The following is a 15,859-nucleotide window of genomic DNA, read 5'->3' as shown; positions in this document are numbered from 1 at the left end:
ATGAGAAAATTGCTGATGTCTCAAGGAGGGCATATCTTCCAATGCCACTTCAGATGTAGCCAAGGAGGTTAATAGGAAAGGAGATATCTCCCAAGAGAGTGGAGACATGAGCCATAGAGAACAATGGTTTGGGAAGCCCCCACCCTACCATCAAGGAACTGATTTGGTGCTAATTAAGGAATCTTCCTGATCTACAAGATAAGAGGCCCTTGTAATGTCTTCTCATTGGATTTTAGAAATGTACAGACCAGGGGCCGGCCCCGTGGCACACTCGGGAGAGTGCGGCCCTTGGGAGTGCAGCAGCGCTCCCGCCGCGGGTTCAGATCCTATATAGGGATGGCCGGTGCGCTCACTGGCTGAGCGTGGTGCGGGCGACACCAAGCCAAGGGTTGCGATCCCCTTACCGGTCACAAAAAAAAAAAAAAGAAAAAGAAAAAGAAATGTACAGACCAGTAATTTCTGTTTGTCTTCCTTTCTGATGGGCATAAAGCCATTTTGTCCCATTCCATCACTGCATTTTGGGTATGTGGAGGGCAAATAATTTGCCTTTTTAGTTCACTTGTTCTGATTTATATTCACTCATTTTGTTTCCTGCCCAGTTCCTGTGGACATTTGAGTTTTTGACCCTACAACTGACAAGACATTTGATGACATAAGCTGAATGGGACTCCTGAAAGCACAGTGAATTGAGGTTCATTCCACCGCTCAGGGCTGATCCCTGAGTTCTGTGGGTGACTTCACAACGGCCAGGGTAGTTCTCAGCCTCCTTCTGTAGTCTTGTTCCACTATGCTGGCCACCCTGTGGCTGCTTAGCCTTTCTTTCCCCACTTTGTGGGCCCAGGTGTTAATCAGCTGTACCTACAAAAGTCTCTGCCAGTGGGCCTTACTCTCAGGCAATGATGTTGTCCTACATTGTGACCATCCCAAGACATTCTGGTACTTCTTGGAGAGGATCCCTTTCTGTTCAACTCAAGCCCTAACATAAAGAAACTGCCTGGGGGCAGCCTCCAATTGATCCACCCTCAGCCCTTCCAGACAGGTCTCTATAGCTGCCAGGACAACAACAATGCCCTCGTGATGGAATATGAAATTGATTTCCAGGATGTAACCTCCCTGCATATTACACACAAAGACCTGGGCCAAAAGCCCCTGCAGAATGGGACCCTGAGTCTGAGTGGCAAGGTCCTCATCTTTACTCACTGGGAGCCGTGGCAGGAGTGTAACCGCTGCAGAGAGCCGGTCGAGCGCAAACGCGCAGGGTACTGCTATGTCGAGGAGCCCCTGGAAAAACCCATGCCCTGCTGGCTCTATTTGAGAGAGGAGAAGGTTCAATACAGTCACATGCGGCCTGAGATGCAGGTGGAAGCCGGCCTTGTACCCTGTGACACTGATAAGGAAATCAACCAGCCGTCCTTCATCTTTGACCAAAGTTGACCAACAACATGTGGCTTACCTGTCGCTGGGCCTCCATCTACAGGTGACAAGGCCAGGGAAGTAGCCCTGCCTGTGGCCCTCATCCAGGCTTTGTTTCTGATGCCTATATGGGCTAACAGTTTACTTTCCATCAGAAAGTCAGGCTCTTTCTTCCAGCCCATAAGCCTTCATGGTCAGTCTGTGCAGAAAGGGATCTTTTCAATGGCTTGCGTAGATACTCGTTCAGCAAGAATTTCCTGGTGCCCTGGACAGGTGCTCCAAGGTGGGCCCTGGGTTGGTGATATTGGGGACACAGTGGTGACTTACTCCCTGCCCACACAGGCTCCTGATATTCAGGGACAGACCAAACGTGAAACCTAGAGACCAAGATACTCAGGCCGGTGTTCATGCCAACATAGACACTAATGTAGTTTCTGTCCCTCAATTGGACCCTGACAGACATAATTTATGTATCCTTGCAGCAACGCCACAGTACCTTAATTATTGTACCTTTTAAAATAAGTCATGATATTTGGTAGTACATGTTTTCCAACTTTGTTCTTCAAGATTGTCTTGGTTATTCATGGCCCCTTGTATAAAAATTTTGGAATCAGTTTATAGTTTCCACTCAAAAAATGCTATTTTTTTTTTTTTTTTAATTGGGGCTTCATTGAATCTAAAGATAGATTTGGGGAGAGTAAATATATTACAATATTTAGTCTTCCAATCCATGAACATGGTAAATTCTTCTTTAATTTCTCTCAATAATATGCAGTTATTAATGTAGAGGTCTTACATATCTTTTACTGTATTTATTCCTAGGTATTTGATTTTTTTCATGCTATCATAAATTGTGTCTTTTAAATTTCATCTTCTAATTCTTTGGTGCTGGTATATGGATTATATTTGATATTTGGCTTTTGTTTGTTTTTAGTTCAGTGATTTTTTTCTTTTTTATTGTGATAAAACATATATAACATAAGAATTCCCATTTTAAGCATTTTTAAACATACAATTATATGGAATTAATTACATCCACAGTACTTTGTAACTACTACCTCTATTTCAAAAACATTTTTGTCATCCTAAACATAAACTCTGTACCCATTAAGCAATAACGTTTCATTATTTCTTCCCCCTTCCATCCCCATTTCTGGTAACCTCTAATCTACTAGTCTAATTTCTGTCTCTGAAATTTTTTTCTTTTTAATTTATCTTTTTAATTGACCCATGATAATTGTATATGTTTATGGGGTACAATATGACATTTAGGTACATTTATACTGTGTACAATGATCATATCAGGGTATGTAGCATATCCATCACCTCAAACATTTGTCACTTCTTTGTGCTGGGAACATTATATCTGATATTTGTATATGACCTTGTATCTAATTATTTTGCTAAATTCACTTATCTCAAGTAAAACTCTGAATGGAGAAGTTGATGGCAGACATGCTTGTGTTATACTTAATATTTCTCTATTAAGTATAATTTTGCTCTAGGTTCTTAATAAAAACACTTTATCAAATTAAAAAAATTCCCTTTTGTTCCTCGTTTGCCAATAGTTTTGATTCATCGTGAATGAGTGTTGAATTTATCAAATGCCTTTCTGCATCTACTAAGAATAGTATGGGGTTTCTCCTTTATTCTGTTAATGTGATGAATTACATTAATTGACTTTCAAATATAAACCCAAACTTGCCTTCCTGGGATAAACTCAATTTGGTCATGATGTTTATTCTTTTTTAAAATCACTGCAATCAGTTTGCTGATATATTTTTAGGATATTTTGTCTATCTACATGAAAGAGATTGGCCTGAGGTTTTCCTATGCCATAGTGTCCTTATAAGGTTTTGGCATCAAGGTGATGCAGGCCTCGTAGAAGTTAAGAGGCATTCCATCTTTTTCTATTTTTGGAAATGTTTTAAAAGATTGATGTCATTTCTTAATTGTTAAGAAACGTTTGGGAGAACTTACTGGTAAAGCTTTCTGGGCTCAGGGTTTTTTGTATGTAAGTTTTATTTAATTTTTTTGTGTGGGTGCATAGGTTTTAAATTACAGATTCAATTTCTTTAATAGTAAATATAAAACTATTCAGATTTTTTTCTTGTGCCAGTGTTGTTAAATTTTTCCATGAATTTATCCATTTCATCTAAATTTTTAGTAGTTTTGGCTAAAAGTTGTTTGTAATGTCCTCTAATTATTTATGCCTGTGGTATCTGTAGTAATGTCTCTTTTTTCATTACTGATATCAAGTATTTAAGCCTTCTCCATTTTTTCTTGATCAGTCTTTCTGGGCTTTATCAATCTCATTCATCTTTTCAAAGAATCAACTTTTGATTTTGTTGATTTTCTTTACTGTACTTTTGTTTTCCATGTCATTAACCTCTGGTCTCTATTATTTCCTTTTTCTATATTCTTTAGGTTTAATTTTCTTTTTCTTTTTTTCTCTTACTTCTTGAGATGCTTTCTTAAATCTCAAATTTTCATTCTTTATTCCCCAAAGTATGTATTTAGGCTATGAATTTCATCTAAGTATCACTTACCTGCGTTCCACAAGTTTTGATAAGTTATAGTTTCATCTTCAGTTGGTTAAAAATGCTTTCTACTTTTAATTGTGATTTCTTTTTTGACCCATTGATTATTAAGACATTTCATTGCATAATTTTCAAATATCTGGGTAATTTCTTATTATCTTTTTGTCATTTATGTCTAGCTTAATTCCACTTACCAAAAGGTATGATTGAATTCCTTTAACATTTATTAAGAATTGCTTTATGACCCAAAATATAGTCAATTTTGGCAAATGTTTAATGTGAATGTGAAAAGAATGTATATTCTGCATTTGTTGAGTGCAGTATTCCATATATATGAATTAGGCCAACTTTATTTATCATGTTGTTTAAATCTTCTATATCTCTAATAAATTTGTGTTTGCATGTTCCATCAGTTACTAAGAGATGTATATTAAAATCACCAACTATGTTTGTGGATTTGTCTTTTTCAACATTTAGAACTGTCGGGTTTTATTTTACCTATTTTTATTTCATATAAACTTAGGATTGTTATATCTTCCTATTGGATTGATGATTTCATAAAATGTCTCTTGTAATCTCTATTAATACTTTTGACCCTTATGTCTACTGTTTCTGTTACTGATATAACTACTAAACCAGGGGTGTTTTTTGTTTGTTTGTTTTTGGTTAGTGTTTGCATGATATTTTTGCATGTTTTTATTTTCAACTTTTCCATATTCCTTTATTTAAGATAAGCTCATTTAAGCAGTATATACTTAGATTTTTGTTTTGGTATTAAGTATGAAAATCTTTTTCTTTTAATTGGAATATTTAGTTTATTTACATTTAATGTAATTAAAGATATATTTGGATTTAAAACTACCATCTTCCCATTTGCTTTCTACTTGTTCTATCCTTTGGTTTGTTTTCTCCTTTCTTGCTTTTAGACTCATCAAGTCTTTATTATGATTATTCCATTTCCCCCTCTTTGAGCTTATTAGATATGCATTCTTTCATTATTCTTTTACTCTAGAGATTACAACATTACTTATTGACTTACTGAATATAATATAAATTTGCACTTGTACCATTTCCCAGACAATGCAGAGACTTTTCAACGCTTTAGCTTCATTTATTCCCTTTCTATCTGTTGTGTTCTTGCTGTCAAGTATTTTTATTTTACATGTATTTTAAATCTCACAATAAATCATTTTTTAAAGCACTTGATATTAATTTAGTTTTACTCACATATTTATTTTTCTGGTGCTTTTCTTTTCTCTCTCTCTTTTTTTTAAAATTTGGCAGCTGGCTGGTATGGGGATCTGAACATCCCATACCAGCCAGATGCCAAATAGAAAAAAGAGAGAGAGAGAGAGTTATAACACTCCACTCTAACCAACTGAGCTAACTGGACAGCCTTTTTTGGTGCTTCTCATCCCTACATTACCTCACTTCCATTGGGGACAGTTTTCCTGTTTCCTGGAGAATTCTCTCTCTCTCTCTCTCTTCTTTTTGTTGTAACATAGTTGTACATATCTGTGGGGTACAGAGTTGAATATCATTACCTGTGTGCAATATGTGATGCTCAAATCAGGAGAGAATTCTCTTTAGTATTATTTTTAGTGTGTTCTGCTGTGGTAAATTCTCAGTTTTCATCTGCAAATATTTTTCTTTTTGCCTCCATTTTTGAAGGATATTTTCATTGTGATATAGAATTCTAGACTGGCAGTTATCTTTAAATGCTTTGAAGACATTTCATTGTCTTCTAGCTTACATGATTTCTGTTTAGTAGTCAATTGAAAATCTTATGTTTGTTGCTTTGAAGGTAATATTCTTTTTTTCCTCTGGCCATTTTTAAGATTTCTACTTTGGTTTTCAGCAGTTTCTTTTTATAACGTGTCTAGGTGTGGTTTTCTTTATGTTTATCCTGTGTGGGGTTCAAAGACCTTGAATTTGTGGCTTTCGTCACTTTTTGGAAAATTTTCAGTTGTATCTCTTCAAATATTGCTTGTGTTCCTGTCTCTCCTTTTCTTTGGAGTCTCCACTTACCTGAACTTTAGAACTTTTCACCGTGTCTTGTCTCTTACACTCTTTTCTGTGTTTTTCTTTTTCCTTTGCATGCTTCTGTATAGATATTTTTCTATTGACTCATCTTTAATTTCGCTAATCCTCTCTTCTGTTGTATCTAATAGGTTGTTACCTCTTCTGGTTAATTATTAATTTCAAAACTTTTGTTATTTAATTCTAGAATTTTCATTTGATTATTCTTCCCTATAGATTTAAATTTCTCATCTTGTCATATCTTAGATGTATTAATCACAGTTATCTTGAAGTCCATAGTTGTTATTAGCAAGAGGGTTGTTCTAATACAAGCTGCTCAACTGTAGCAGCAAGCAGAAGTCTCATCCACATCATGTAAAGAATAGCAGGGAATCTGGATACTTATATATCATCTCTTGAATTTTACGTGTTGATCATGGATCTAAATATTCTAAAAACACTCTTGGGAGGCCAATCAAAACATTTTTTCAGGCTGGATCCAGCCAGTTTGTGACTTCTCACCTATCTAAAATGAAAGTTGGAAATGAGGTTTCTCACAGTCTCTCTACAGCCTCTCCTACCTTTCTAGAAAAGTTTCTCTGGGCTGGGGAGAAAGAGAGACAGAGACAGAGAGAGAAAAGGAGATGGAGGGGAAGCCATAAAGATAAAGATGTTAGTATGCCTTAGATAGAGGGACTTCATAGGGTCCTGGGAAGCAGACAAAAACTCTAGGTCATTTTGTAGATCTAAGAGCAGAGCGGATGCATGCCCCACTCCCAGGGTGGGGGCAACAGCGAGACACCACAGATGAAACAGTTCCAGAGAGAGTCTAAGTGTATATCATATGCCAAACATAGCCCGTAGGGATTCCCACATGGGGCAGAGGCTTGACTGAGAGAGCCCTTGGCCATAAGGAGCCAGGTAGATGTCTTAGCAAAGACCAGGATGAACCTCTAGCCTCACCACCCTCTCCCTTGTTTTCTGATCTCCAGTCACTCTGGCCTCCATGCCTTTCAAATACACTAACGAGGCAGCCCTGTCATGGGTTGGTCCTCTCCTGGGAATTGTCTCCCTTCAAATATCCACATAGATCCTATCTCACTCCATGCAGATGTTTGTGAAAACTCACCTCCTCAGTGAGTGCTCAGACAGGCCAAATCACCCTCCCTAAAGCAACTCGCACCCATTCACTTTCTATCCCCATTTCCCTGCTCTGTTTTTCTCTGGAGCAATTATCATTAACCATCAATCCTCATTATTTGCGGATTCCATATTTGTGAATTTGTCTACTCACTAAAATTTATTTGTAACTCCAAAATCAACACCCCCGGTGCCTTCGTGGTCATTTGCAGACATGTGCAGAGTGGTGAGAAATCTGGGTCACCCAACAGGCACATCCCCAGCTGAGGTCGAGCCAGGTGACACTCTGCCGTCTTGTTCCAGCTCTCATACTGTTAACAAGTGTCCTTTTCATGGTCTGTCTAGTGCCACACTTTTTCACAATTTTGTGCCTTTTGTTGGTGATTTTATGGTTTAAAATGGCTCTCAAGCATTGTGCTGAAGTGCTGTCTAGTGTTCCTAAACGTGAGAAGGCTGTGATGTGCCTCACAGAGAAAACGTTTTAGAATAGCTTCGCTCAGGCATGAGTTATAGTGCTGTTGGCCGTGAGTTCAGTGTTCATGAATCAACAACATACATTAAATAAGGTGCCTGTAAACAAAAATACATGTAAAACAAAGTTGTGTATTGACCAGTTGACAAAAATACTATGACCAGAGGCTTGCAGGAACCTAACCCTCTATTTTTCCTAGGATCAATTAATTTTTCAGTATTCACTTATTCAACATTCACTGCAACTTTACAGAACATAACTGCCATGAGTAACAAGAATGAATTGTATTTGACATTATGGATTACATATTTGTTTACTGTCTGTCTTTTGCTCTAGCAGGTAAGCTCAAGGACGGCAGAGGTTCTGTCTAACCTGCTCACTGCTATGATTAGAATAATGGCTGGCACATGGTAGGCACTCAGTGGACATTTGTGAAATGAGTGAATGACAGCAGATCAATTCTCCACAATAATTATTTATAATTTAAAGGCTGAGAAAGAGTTTAGGAAAAGACTTCAGAAAGAGGAAAGTGAAAAAAATATTTATTTTTTTAAGATTAATTGAGTCATGCAGATATCTGGGAGAGAGCCAGGGACAGTCCATGCAAAGGTCCTGAGGCAAGAGCCTCTCTGATTGCCTGACACATTCCATGGCTGGAGAGGAGGGGATGGGGAGAGAGGTGTAGAAAGTCAGAACAATAACCAGAGAGGATTTGCTTACTACTCTATCCCCAACGTAAAGAAATGTACCAAGGACATAGTAGATGTTCAGGAAAAATACATCGAATGTTCACATGTGGCACTTTAATGTTCTTGGACCATCCCTGGGAATGTAGATTCACCTCTTGGGAAAGCAGGAGGAGGCAGGTGGTAGAGAAAACCCTGAAGAGACAAATTAAATTTCCTCCTATCCCAGCAAAATGGAGAGCTTGGAATAGAAATTAAATAGGGTTGTCAGAGGCTTCCAGTCAAGATGGCAGAATAGATGGTCCCCAGCGTCACTCTCTCCCACAAATCAACAAATTCACAACTATTAAAAACAATGACAGCCAAGCTGGGAACACTAGAGCTCAGGGGAAGAGGAGGAGAGACCTACGGAGATGCATGAAGGCAGGAGAAGCCATGATGAAAAAAAGGATCACTCCCACCATTTCAAATCCTGGCCACTTCAAGCTGGAACTGCTGGGTACATGGAGCAAGAGCTGGCAAAAGCTGCAGCTGTGCCCTTCAGATGAAGTTGCTTGGAATCGGCAGGGGAGAAGAGGGCCTTAGTGGCCCTCAGGCCAGCAAGACCACTACCAGGGTTCCTGTGGATCCACATAGGAGTGAGGAGCCACAGAAAACAGAAAAAAGGAGCCACTCAGAGGCCAGTGAATCATTGCAAGGGACCAGCACATGGCCATCCCATGGGAAGTGTTTGGAGTGTGGGCAGTGGGGGAGATGGGCCACTGGGGGAACATTGGGACACTGCATGGACAGCTGATCTGCCCCCCAATCAGCAGAGGACCACGCTGCGTAGACTGCTCAGGAATATAGAACTGCAGGGTGAGCAGTTTGCTGAAAAGACTCAGGCCCAGACCTGAGTTTCCACACAACCCAGGTGCACCAGATCTCGCGAGACCCAGAAGGACCTACAAAGTCAACCATTAAAACCTGAGCCTCACAAAAAGCCTTCCCCGGGGAATCAGCAGCAAAGAGGCAATTTAGTTCAACCACAGAGCTCAAGAACTGGTCCCCACAGGAAGTTCCCTCATTTTAGAAGTAAGCAAAGGACAACATATTAGTTCCAGCACAGAGTTTAAGTAGTGGAAACAGTGAATAATCCAACACAAAACTGAAAGAAAAAAAAATATCTGCAGACCAGAGAGAAAGTTTGACATTAACTAGTAAAGGTCTCACTTCACTAAAGAATACCTATAAAACCTAGAGGGACCAGAAGCCCCCTGTGCCCCCAAGCCAGGGAGGGGGAGGGCTGGGGACCTCAGCTGTGCCCCCTGACACCCACAACCAACCCAGCAATGACCACTGAGCCACCGCGGGAAGCATTCCAGGGTCCCAAACCAGGATGATGGGGGGCCTTGGGCCTCGGCCACGCCCCCCCAACACCTGCACCAAGACCAGTGACAACCACCAAGCTGCCACAGGAAATGCCCCAGGCTCCCAAGCTGGGGCAGTGGGGGGCCAAGGGCTTTGGCCACACCCCCTGACATCTGCATTCAACTCAGCAATGACCAAGCCACCACTGGAAGCCCTTTTGTCTCCCCTGCAAGAATGAGGGGGTGCCATGGGCCTCAACCATGCCCCCCTCCTTCCTCCTTCTCCCACACTATTTCCTTCCCCCTTCCTGTCTCCCCCTCCCACCCGACTGCTCCGCAACAACATTTTAGAATGTAAAAACAGATGGAGCCAGGGACCAATGCCTCCTCCTGCAACCAGGCAAGGAGCATGCCCAAAACACCACTTCCATGTGGGTGGCCCACCACAGCCACCACAATAGTCATGGCTGCTGCAAAAGTGGCTAGATAACACAACCACCACACAGATGGTCTGCCAGCCACTCAAGTGCATTGACACAAGGAGAGTCACCAGTGGAGACCAAAGAAAAGAAGAGGCTGTCTCTCTCCACAAAGCCCATTCAGAGTGATAGAAGAAACATCTATCCTATGATAATAGTGGGGGACCTGAATACACCTCTCTCAGCACTGGACAGATCATCTAGGCAACAAATCAACAGAGGAACCACCTTTAGTCTTTCAGAAGGAGAGAAGAAATCTAGGGTTATCAGAGGTTGGAGGGTGGAGGGAGAGGGGGAGAGGGAGGGATTGGACAAGAGGCATAAAGAATAAGTATGATTTGTAATAATATATACGCTAATAATTTTGATTTGATCAACATATGTCAACACTGAACCCTCAAAAATGTATAATCAATTATGATTCAATAAAATAAATCAATAAATAGGGTTGTCAACTTGTCACAAAACAAAAGGGGATAGTGACTTCACGCACCCAGTGGTGGACTGCAGTTCATCCTGCTGCCCGGGGCTGATGCTTGAGTTCATGGGTGACATCACAATGTCCGGGATGGCACGCAGCCCACTGCCACAGCCCCAGTTCACCATGCTGACCACCCTGTGGCTGCTGCTTGGCTTTGCTGCCCCGGTGCTGGGGCACTACATTTCCATCAGCTGTCCCAGCGGGAGGCAGTGCCGGCAGGCCCTACTCTCAGGCAATGATATCGTCCTGCGGTGCAACTCTTCCGGGGCACAGTGGTACTTCTACTTCATGCAAGGCAAGGATGAATGGCCCACCAACCTCACCAGTGTGTCCAATATAAAAATAATGCCCGAGGGCAGCATTGTCGTTAGAAATCCATTGCCCTCCCAGACGGGCTTCTACCTCTGCTGGAACAAGAATGACACCCAAGTGCTGCAGTATGAGATTGACTTCCAGGACGTCACCACCCTGCATATTACACACAAAGGCCTGGGTCAAAAGCCCCTGAAGAATGAAACCCTGCACCTGGGTGGTGAGGAGCTCATCTTTACCCGCTGGGAGCCCTGGCAGGACTGCAACCGCTGTGGGGAGCCAGGAGAGCGCAAACGCCTGGGGTACTGCTACATCGAGGAGCCCCTGGAGGAGCCCATGCCCTGCTGGCTCTATATGGGAGAGGTGAAGGTGTGGTCCAACCGCATGCGGCCTGAGATGCAGGTGGAAGACTGCCATGTCCAGTGCAAGGATACCATTCCATTTGGGACAGACTTCATCACCTTTGACAACTTCAAGCTCGATGAAGAGTCCGAATCTGCGTGGCTCACCTGCCCCTTAGGATCCATCTACAGGTGATGGAACTGGGCACCAGCCCTGCCCCTGGCCCCTAGCCAGGCTCTCCCTGCCTGGGAGCTTTCATGGTTAATCTGTGCAGAGAGGGAGGGGTTCTGTGCAGCTCAGCCCCGCAGGCTCAGTGGTCATCCAGACAGTGCCAGGCCCTACCCTCAGGAAACCCCCAGTCCAAGGGGAGAGAGCAGCCCAGTGTAGTTCAAGCTGGGATGGAAGAAGACCAGGCAGAGTGATGGCATGGGATGGGGGAAGCCAGGAAGATGGGCCCCGAGAGGCCCCTGACTCATCTGGGAGAGTGAGCAGGACCCTGGAGGAGACGGTGGTGCCCCCAGAGTTGCCATGAGCTCACACTCTTGTTCTTGTCTTCCCGCCTGGAGCTCCTGGGAAATCTCCCCGTCACCTCCTCTTCCCCAATCACCCCCCCTACCCCCCAGCAATAACAAATGCAACCACTCGTAGGAGCTGCCCTTTCTCAGTGGCCAGGCTCTGGGCAAACCCTCTTCACGAACAGGGTCCTCTCCCTCCCCATCCTCCCTGCCCCAGGAGCTGTGGACCCCAAGGAGGCCCGTTTTACACACAGGAAACCACAGCTTGGAGGGGTGCTGTCCTTGCCTAGGGACGTCCATGGTAGGAGGTGACAGCTCAGACTCTAAACCCACAACCCGGGCCATGGGTCCCCTTGCCCATCTCCCAATGCCCAAAGAAGCCCCTCCCGCACATGGGACCCTGGTAAAGGGGAAGCCTGAGCAACATCTTGGGGCCTCCGCAGCCACAGGCTCTGTGGCATCTGCTCTCCCCACCTCCATCTGGTTTGCTTTTCCTTGTTTATCCCAGCTGTGACTTCTATTCCTCTCTCTCTTTCACTCTTGGACCTTCCTCTTCCTCTAAGCATAAAAGTATCACCTGCTCTCTAAGACAAATGCGATTCAGAGGTGCAGGAAAGTGAGCATGAACTCCTCTTCCCATGTACGCAGGAACTCCTGTTCCATGTCATTGCCACACAAGGAGCTCCTGAGTGCAAGTCCCAGGGAACTCGAGATAAGAATGAAGGGAGGTGGCTGAGGAATCAAGAGTTGCCCATGTCCCCAAGGAGCTGAGTGGAGTGGCATTTCTTGTGAGGTTTCTGTCTTGGGCTCTGGTTTCAGCCCTGCTTAGGTTCCAATCCCAATTCTTCCACTTTCCAGTTTGTGACCTTGAGCTCATGGGGTCTCTAGGGCCTCAGTTTTCCCACCTGTAGACTGGGATTGTATTAGTTTCTGAGGGCTGCCGAAACAAAGTGCCACAAACTGGGTGGCTTAAAATAACAGAAATTTATTCTCTCGCCATTCTGGATGCTGGAAGTCTGAAACCAAGGTGTCAGTAGGGCCAGGCCCCCCTGAGGCGCTGGGTGAATCGTTTCTTGCCTTTTTCTGGCTTCTAATGAGAGCCAGAGATCCTTGGCCTTTCTTGGCTTGTAGCCGCATCCAATCTCTGCCTCCGTTACCACCTGGCATTCTTCCCGTGGGTCTCTATCTCTGTGTCCTTTCTCCGTTTTTTATAAGGACACTAGAGATGTTGGATTTAGGGCTCAACCTACTCCAGAATGACCTCATCTTAACGAATTACATCCACAACTACCCAATTTCCAAATAAAGTTTCCCTCTGAGGTTCTGGGAAGGACGTGAACTCAGTACAGAGGTCTTGCTAGCTCCCGTGGGTCATGGTGATGTTGAAGAATGCTAATGACTGTCAAGTGCTTCCCACAAGTGTCTGACAAATAGTGCCACCCTCTACATAAGTATTGCTTTTATGTTAGTGGCTTTGTTATGATATTGTCTGCTGAGTATCTTTTCTGCTTTTCCGCCAGGCTGAGTGCTGAGCGTGTTGTGTGCCTGGTTCATTCATTCACTTCACATATTTTCACTGCTCGTTTATATGCCAAGCACTGTTTCTGGTACTTGGGAAAAAGCGAAAAACAAAACTGACAGATTCTTGCCCTCGGGGAGCAATAAATATATAGTATTTTAAGATGGATAAAATGTGTAGTATTTTAGAAGATGAGAACGGTAGGGAGGGGTAATGGGAGTGAAGGAGATTAAAAGTGTAACTAGAGGGGGTCAGGGAAGGCCCCTCTCAGAAGGGCCAAGACTGAAAGGAGGTGAGGAAATCACGGGGACTGAGGAAGAGCGTTCCAGACAGAGGCAATGGCCAGGGCAGAGGCCCTGAGGCAGGGCTGTGCCCAGCACGTCTGAGGAGCAACGTGCAGGAGGTCGGCGTGGCTGGGCAGAGTGAGTGACCGGGAGAGAGGACAAGATGAGGCCAGGCAGGTAAAAGGCGGGTTGGGGGGGCACAAATCATTTAGGGAGTGTTTTTGCTAATGACCCCAAAAACCCTGTGAGGAAGGCACAATCATGACACTCCCATTTTCAGATGAGGAAATGAAGACTCAAAGAGCTAGAGGCATTTGCCCAGGTCTCCGAGCCAGGGAGGGGCAGAGCTCTGAGAGCTCCCAGCTGGGCGCTGCACACCACGGGGGGTGCTGTGTTTGCTGTTGCCAGGCAGGAGGATGCCTCTGTCACCACCTCCCTCAGACGGTGGTTCCCCACTTCTCCCCAGGGCCCTGCCCCTGACCTTGTCCTCTTTGCAGGCCCGTCCTGTGGGAAGCCAACAACACCCCCCTGACTTGGCAGGGCCAGCTCTCTGGCCAGGACATCAGCACCTTCCTGGACCCATCCACCGGCGGCCGGCAGCTGCAGATCTTCCAGCCAACCATTTACAGGTGCTTCGTGCAGCAGGAGCTCATGGCCCAGTTCAATGCCATGACCAGTCCAGAGGTGCTGGAGGCTAAGAGGAGGGCTGAGGCACAGCAGTGGAAGGCAGAACAGTCCCTGCAGGGGAAAGCAGACTCTGTTGTCAAGGGGCTGAAGTTGATGCTGCCTTTGGTCACCGTCCTGGCCCTGGTGGGACTGCTGCTCAAGTTCCACCGCCCTTCCCAGGGCAAAAAAAGAAATCGGATGCTGCTGGTGAAATAAAGCGAGTTCTCAGTGCCCAAGCGGACCTGGCCTCCTGTGCCTTATTGCCTCAACTGTCCCTTCCATAGCTCCTGCTGCCGTGCCCGCCCCCCCACCACACTCTGAGATATTGTGTGAATGCAAACAGACCTGTGGCAATAGCCAAGGGTGACTGAGCTCTTCCCTGTGTCAGGTCCTGCTCTGTTAACTCATTAGTAATCCCCACTCCACAGAGGAGGAATCTGCGGCAAGACCATCTATCTAGTCATTGGAGGGTGGGGACTCCGGTCCAAACCCTGTTGGCCTGGCTCAGGCCCCGTGTTCTTCAGAGGGAGGGAGAGAGGGAATGAGGCCACTCTTGAGGTGTCTCCAAGTGTGGTAAATTGAAGCATCCTCACTCACCTCACTCTCCCAAGGACAAGATGAGGGTGCTTGTGGACAACTTGCAGACCCCCCCCAGATCTGCACTGGGCCCTGCTGCTTTTCCCTACCCGTCCCTTGCCCCACCCACCCCAATTGTGCCTCGACCTTGAGGCCCAGCCATAGCTCCTCAGGTCAGAAGGTGCTGCTGGAGTGGTCCAGGCCCAGGACGGCAATGCAGTCAGCTCCCCAGACCACCCCCAGCTCAGCAGACCAACAAGAATTACCAGGCCCGGCTGTTCCCAGGAATTATATACACTGTTTAGTAGACAGCAAGTGAGAAATAAAATATTAATGCTTTTTAAAATTCATTGCCCTCATACTCCACTGTGAAGCAACAACAGGACGGATAGGAAACTCTCCCAGAACAGAGCTTCTGGCCAAGGACAGGGCAGAGCTCGCCTCTCCTATACCAGATACTGTTGCCAAAACACTTAAGGCTTCATGCAATGCTCAGAGACTCAGTTTCCTCAGAATAAGAGAACATTCCCTGAGAATTAAAGAGGGCTCACTGGGAAGCAGAGGCAGAGAATATCAGTGACGATAATAGCAAACATTTTTGGACCTCCTGGTGTGGTCAAAACTCAAGCCCTTCATAAGTGTTACATCCCCACAAGCACCCCCGAGGCCGGTGTTACTGTCCAGCTTGTTTTGCAGCTGAGAACGTCCAGGCACAGAAGGCTCAAGCCACCTGCCTGAGGTCACACAGTGATGGGAGGGTGAAAGGACCTCTGCTCCCAGACCCCAGCCGGCTCCCAGGAAACCCTTGTGTCCTGCACCCATTGTGTAGTAGCTGGTGGAACAGCGAGAGCCAAGCACAGGTCCCATGCCCAGGCCAGTCCACACAGCCTTGAAGGTCTCAAAACTCACAGCCAAGGCTGTCAGTGTCCCACTGTGGCAGGCAGTCCCAAAAGTGACCCCAATGACTTCCCACCTCCTGGTGTCCATGTCATTGTGTGATCCCCTCACCTTCAGTGTAGATGGAACCTGTGACCTTGCTTCTAACCAATAGCATATGGTGAAGGTG

The 15,859-nt window shown here is 44.9% G+C and overlaps 2 protein-coding genes across 2 annotated transcripts; both read left to right on the top strand.

The window, feature by feature from the left end:
• Nucleotides 1–787: 787 nt before the first annotated feature.
• Nucleotides 788–1,434, top strand: LOC134387479 (protein FAM187B-like). The gene is given in 2 exon segments (XM_063109937.1): nt 788–944; nt 947–1,434. Coding segments are annotated over 2 exon segments (645 nt in total).
• A 9,268-nt stretch (nt 1,435–10,702) lies between these two features.
• On the top strand, nt 10,703–14,433 carry FAM187B (family with sequence similarity 187 member B). Its single transcript, XM_063110790.1, has 2 exons — nt 10,703–11,424; nt 14,049–14,433. The coding sequence occupies exons 1-2, from the start codon at nt 10,703–10,705 to the stop codon at nt 14,431–14,433; spliced, it is 1,107 nt and encodes a 368-aa protein (XP_062966860.1).
• The last annotated feature ends 1,426 nt before the right edge of the window (nt 14,434–15,859 follow it).

The sequence above is a fragment of the Cynocephalus volans genome, chromosome 10, assembly GCF_027409185.1.
Source record: "Cynocephalus volans isolate mCynVol1 chromosome 10, mCynVol1.pri, whole genome shotgun sequence".
NCBI lineage: Eukaryota > Metazoa > Chordata > Mammalia > Dermoptera > Cynocephalidae > Cynocephalus > Cynocephalus volans.
The sequence above is the reverse complement of the archived record's forward strand: the minus strand, read 5'-3'. Positions and strand labels throughout refer to the sequence as shown.

Bases quoted from the DNA above. Each gene is read 5' to 3' on its own strand.
- FAM187B (XM_063110790.1), top strand. From the start codon at position 10,703: ATGCTGACCACCCTGTGGCTGCTGCTTGGCTTTGCTGCCCCGGTGCTG. The intron at 11,425-14,048 runs GTGATGGAACTG...TCCTCTTTGCAG, and splicing joins CCCTTAGGATCCATCTACAG to GCCCGTCCTGTGGGAAGCCA.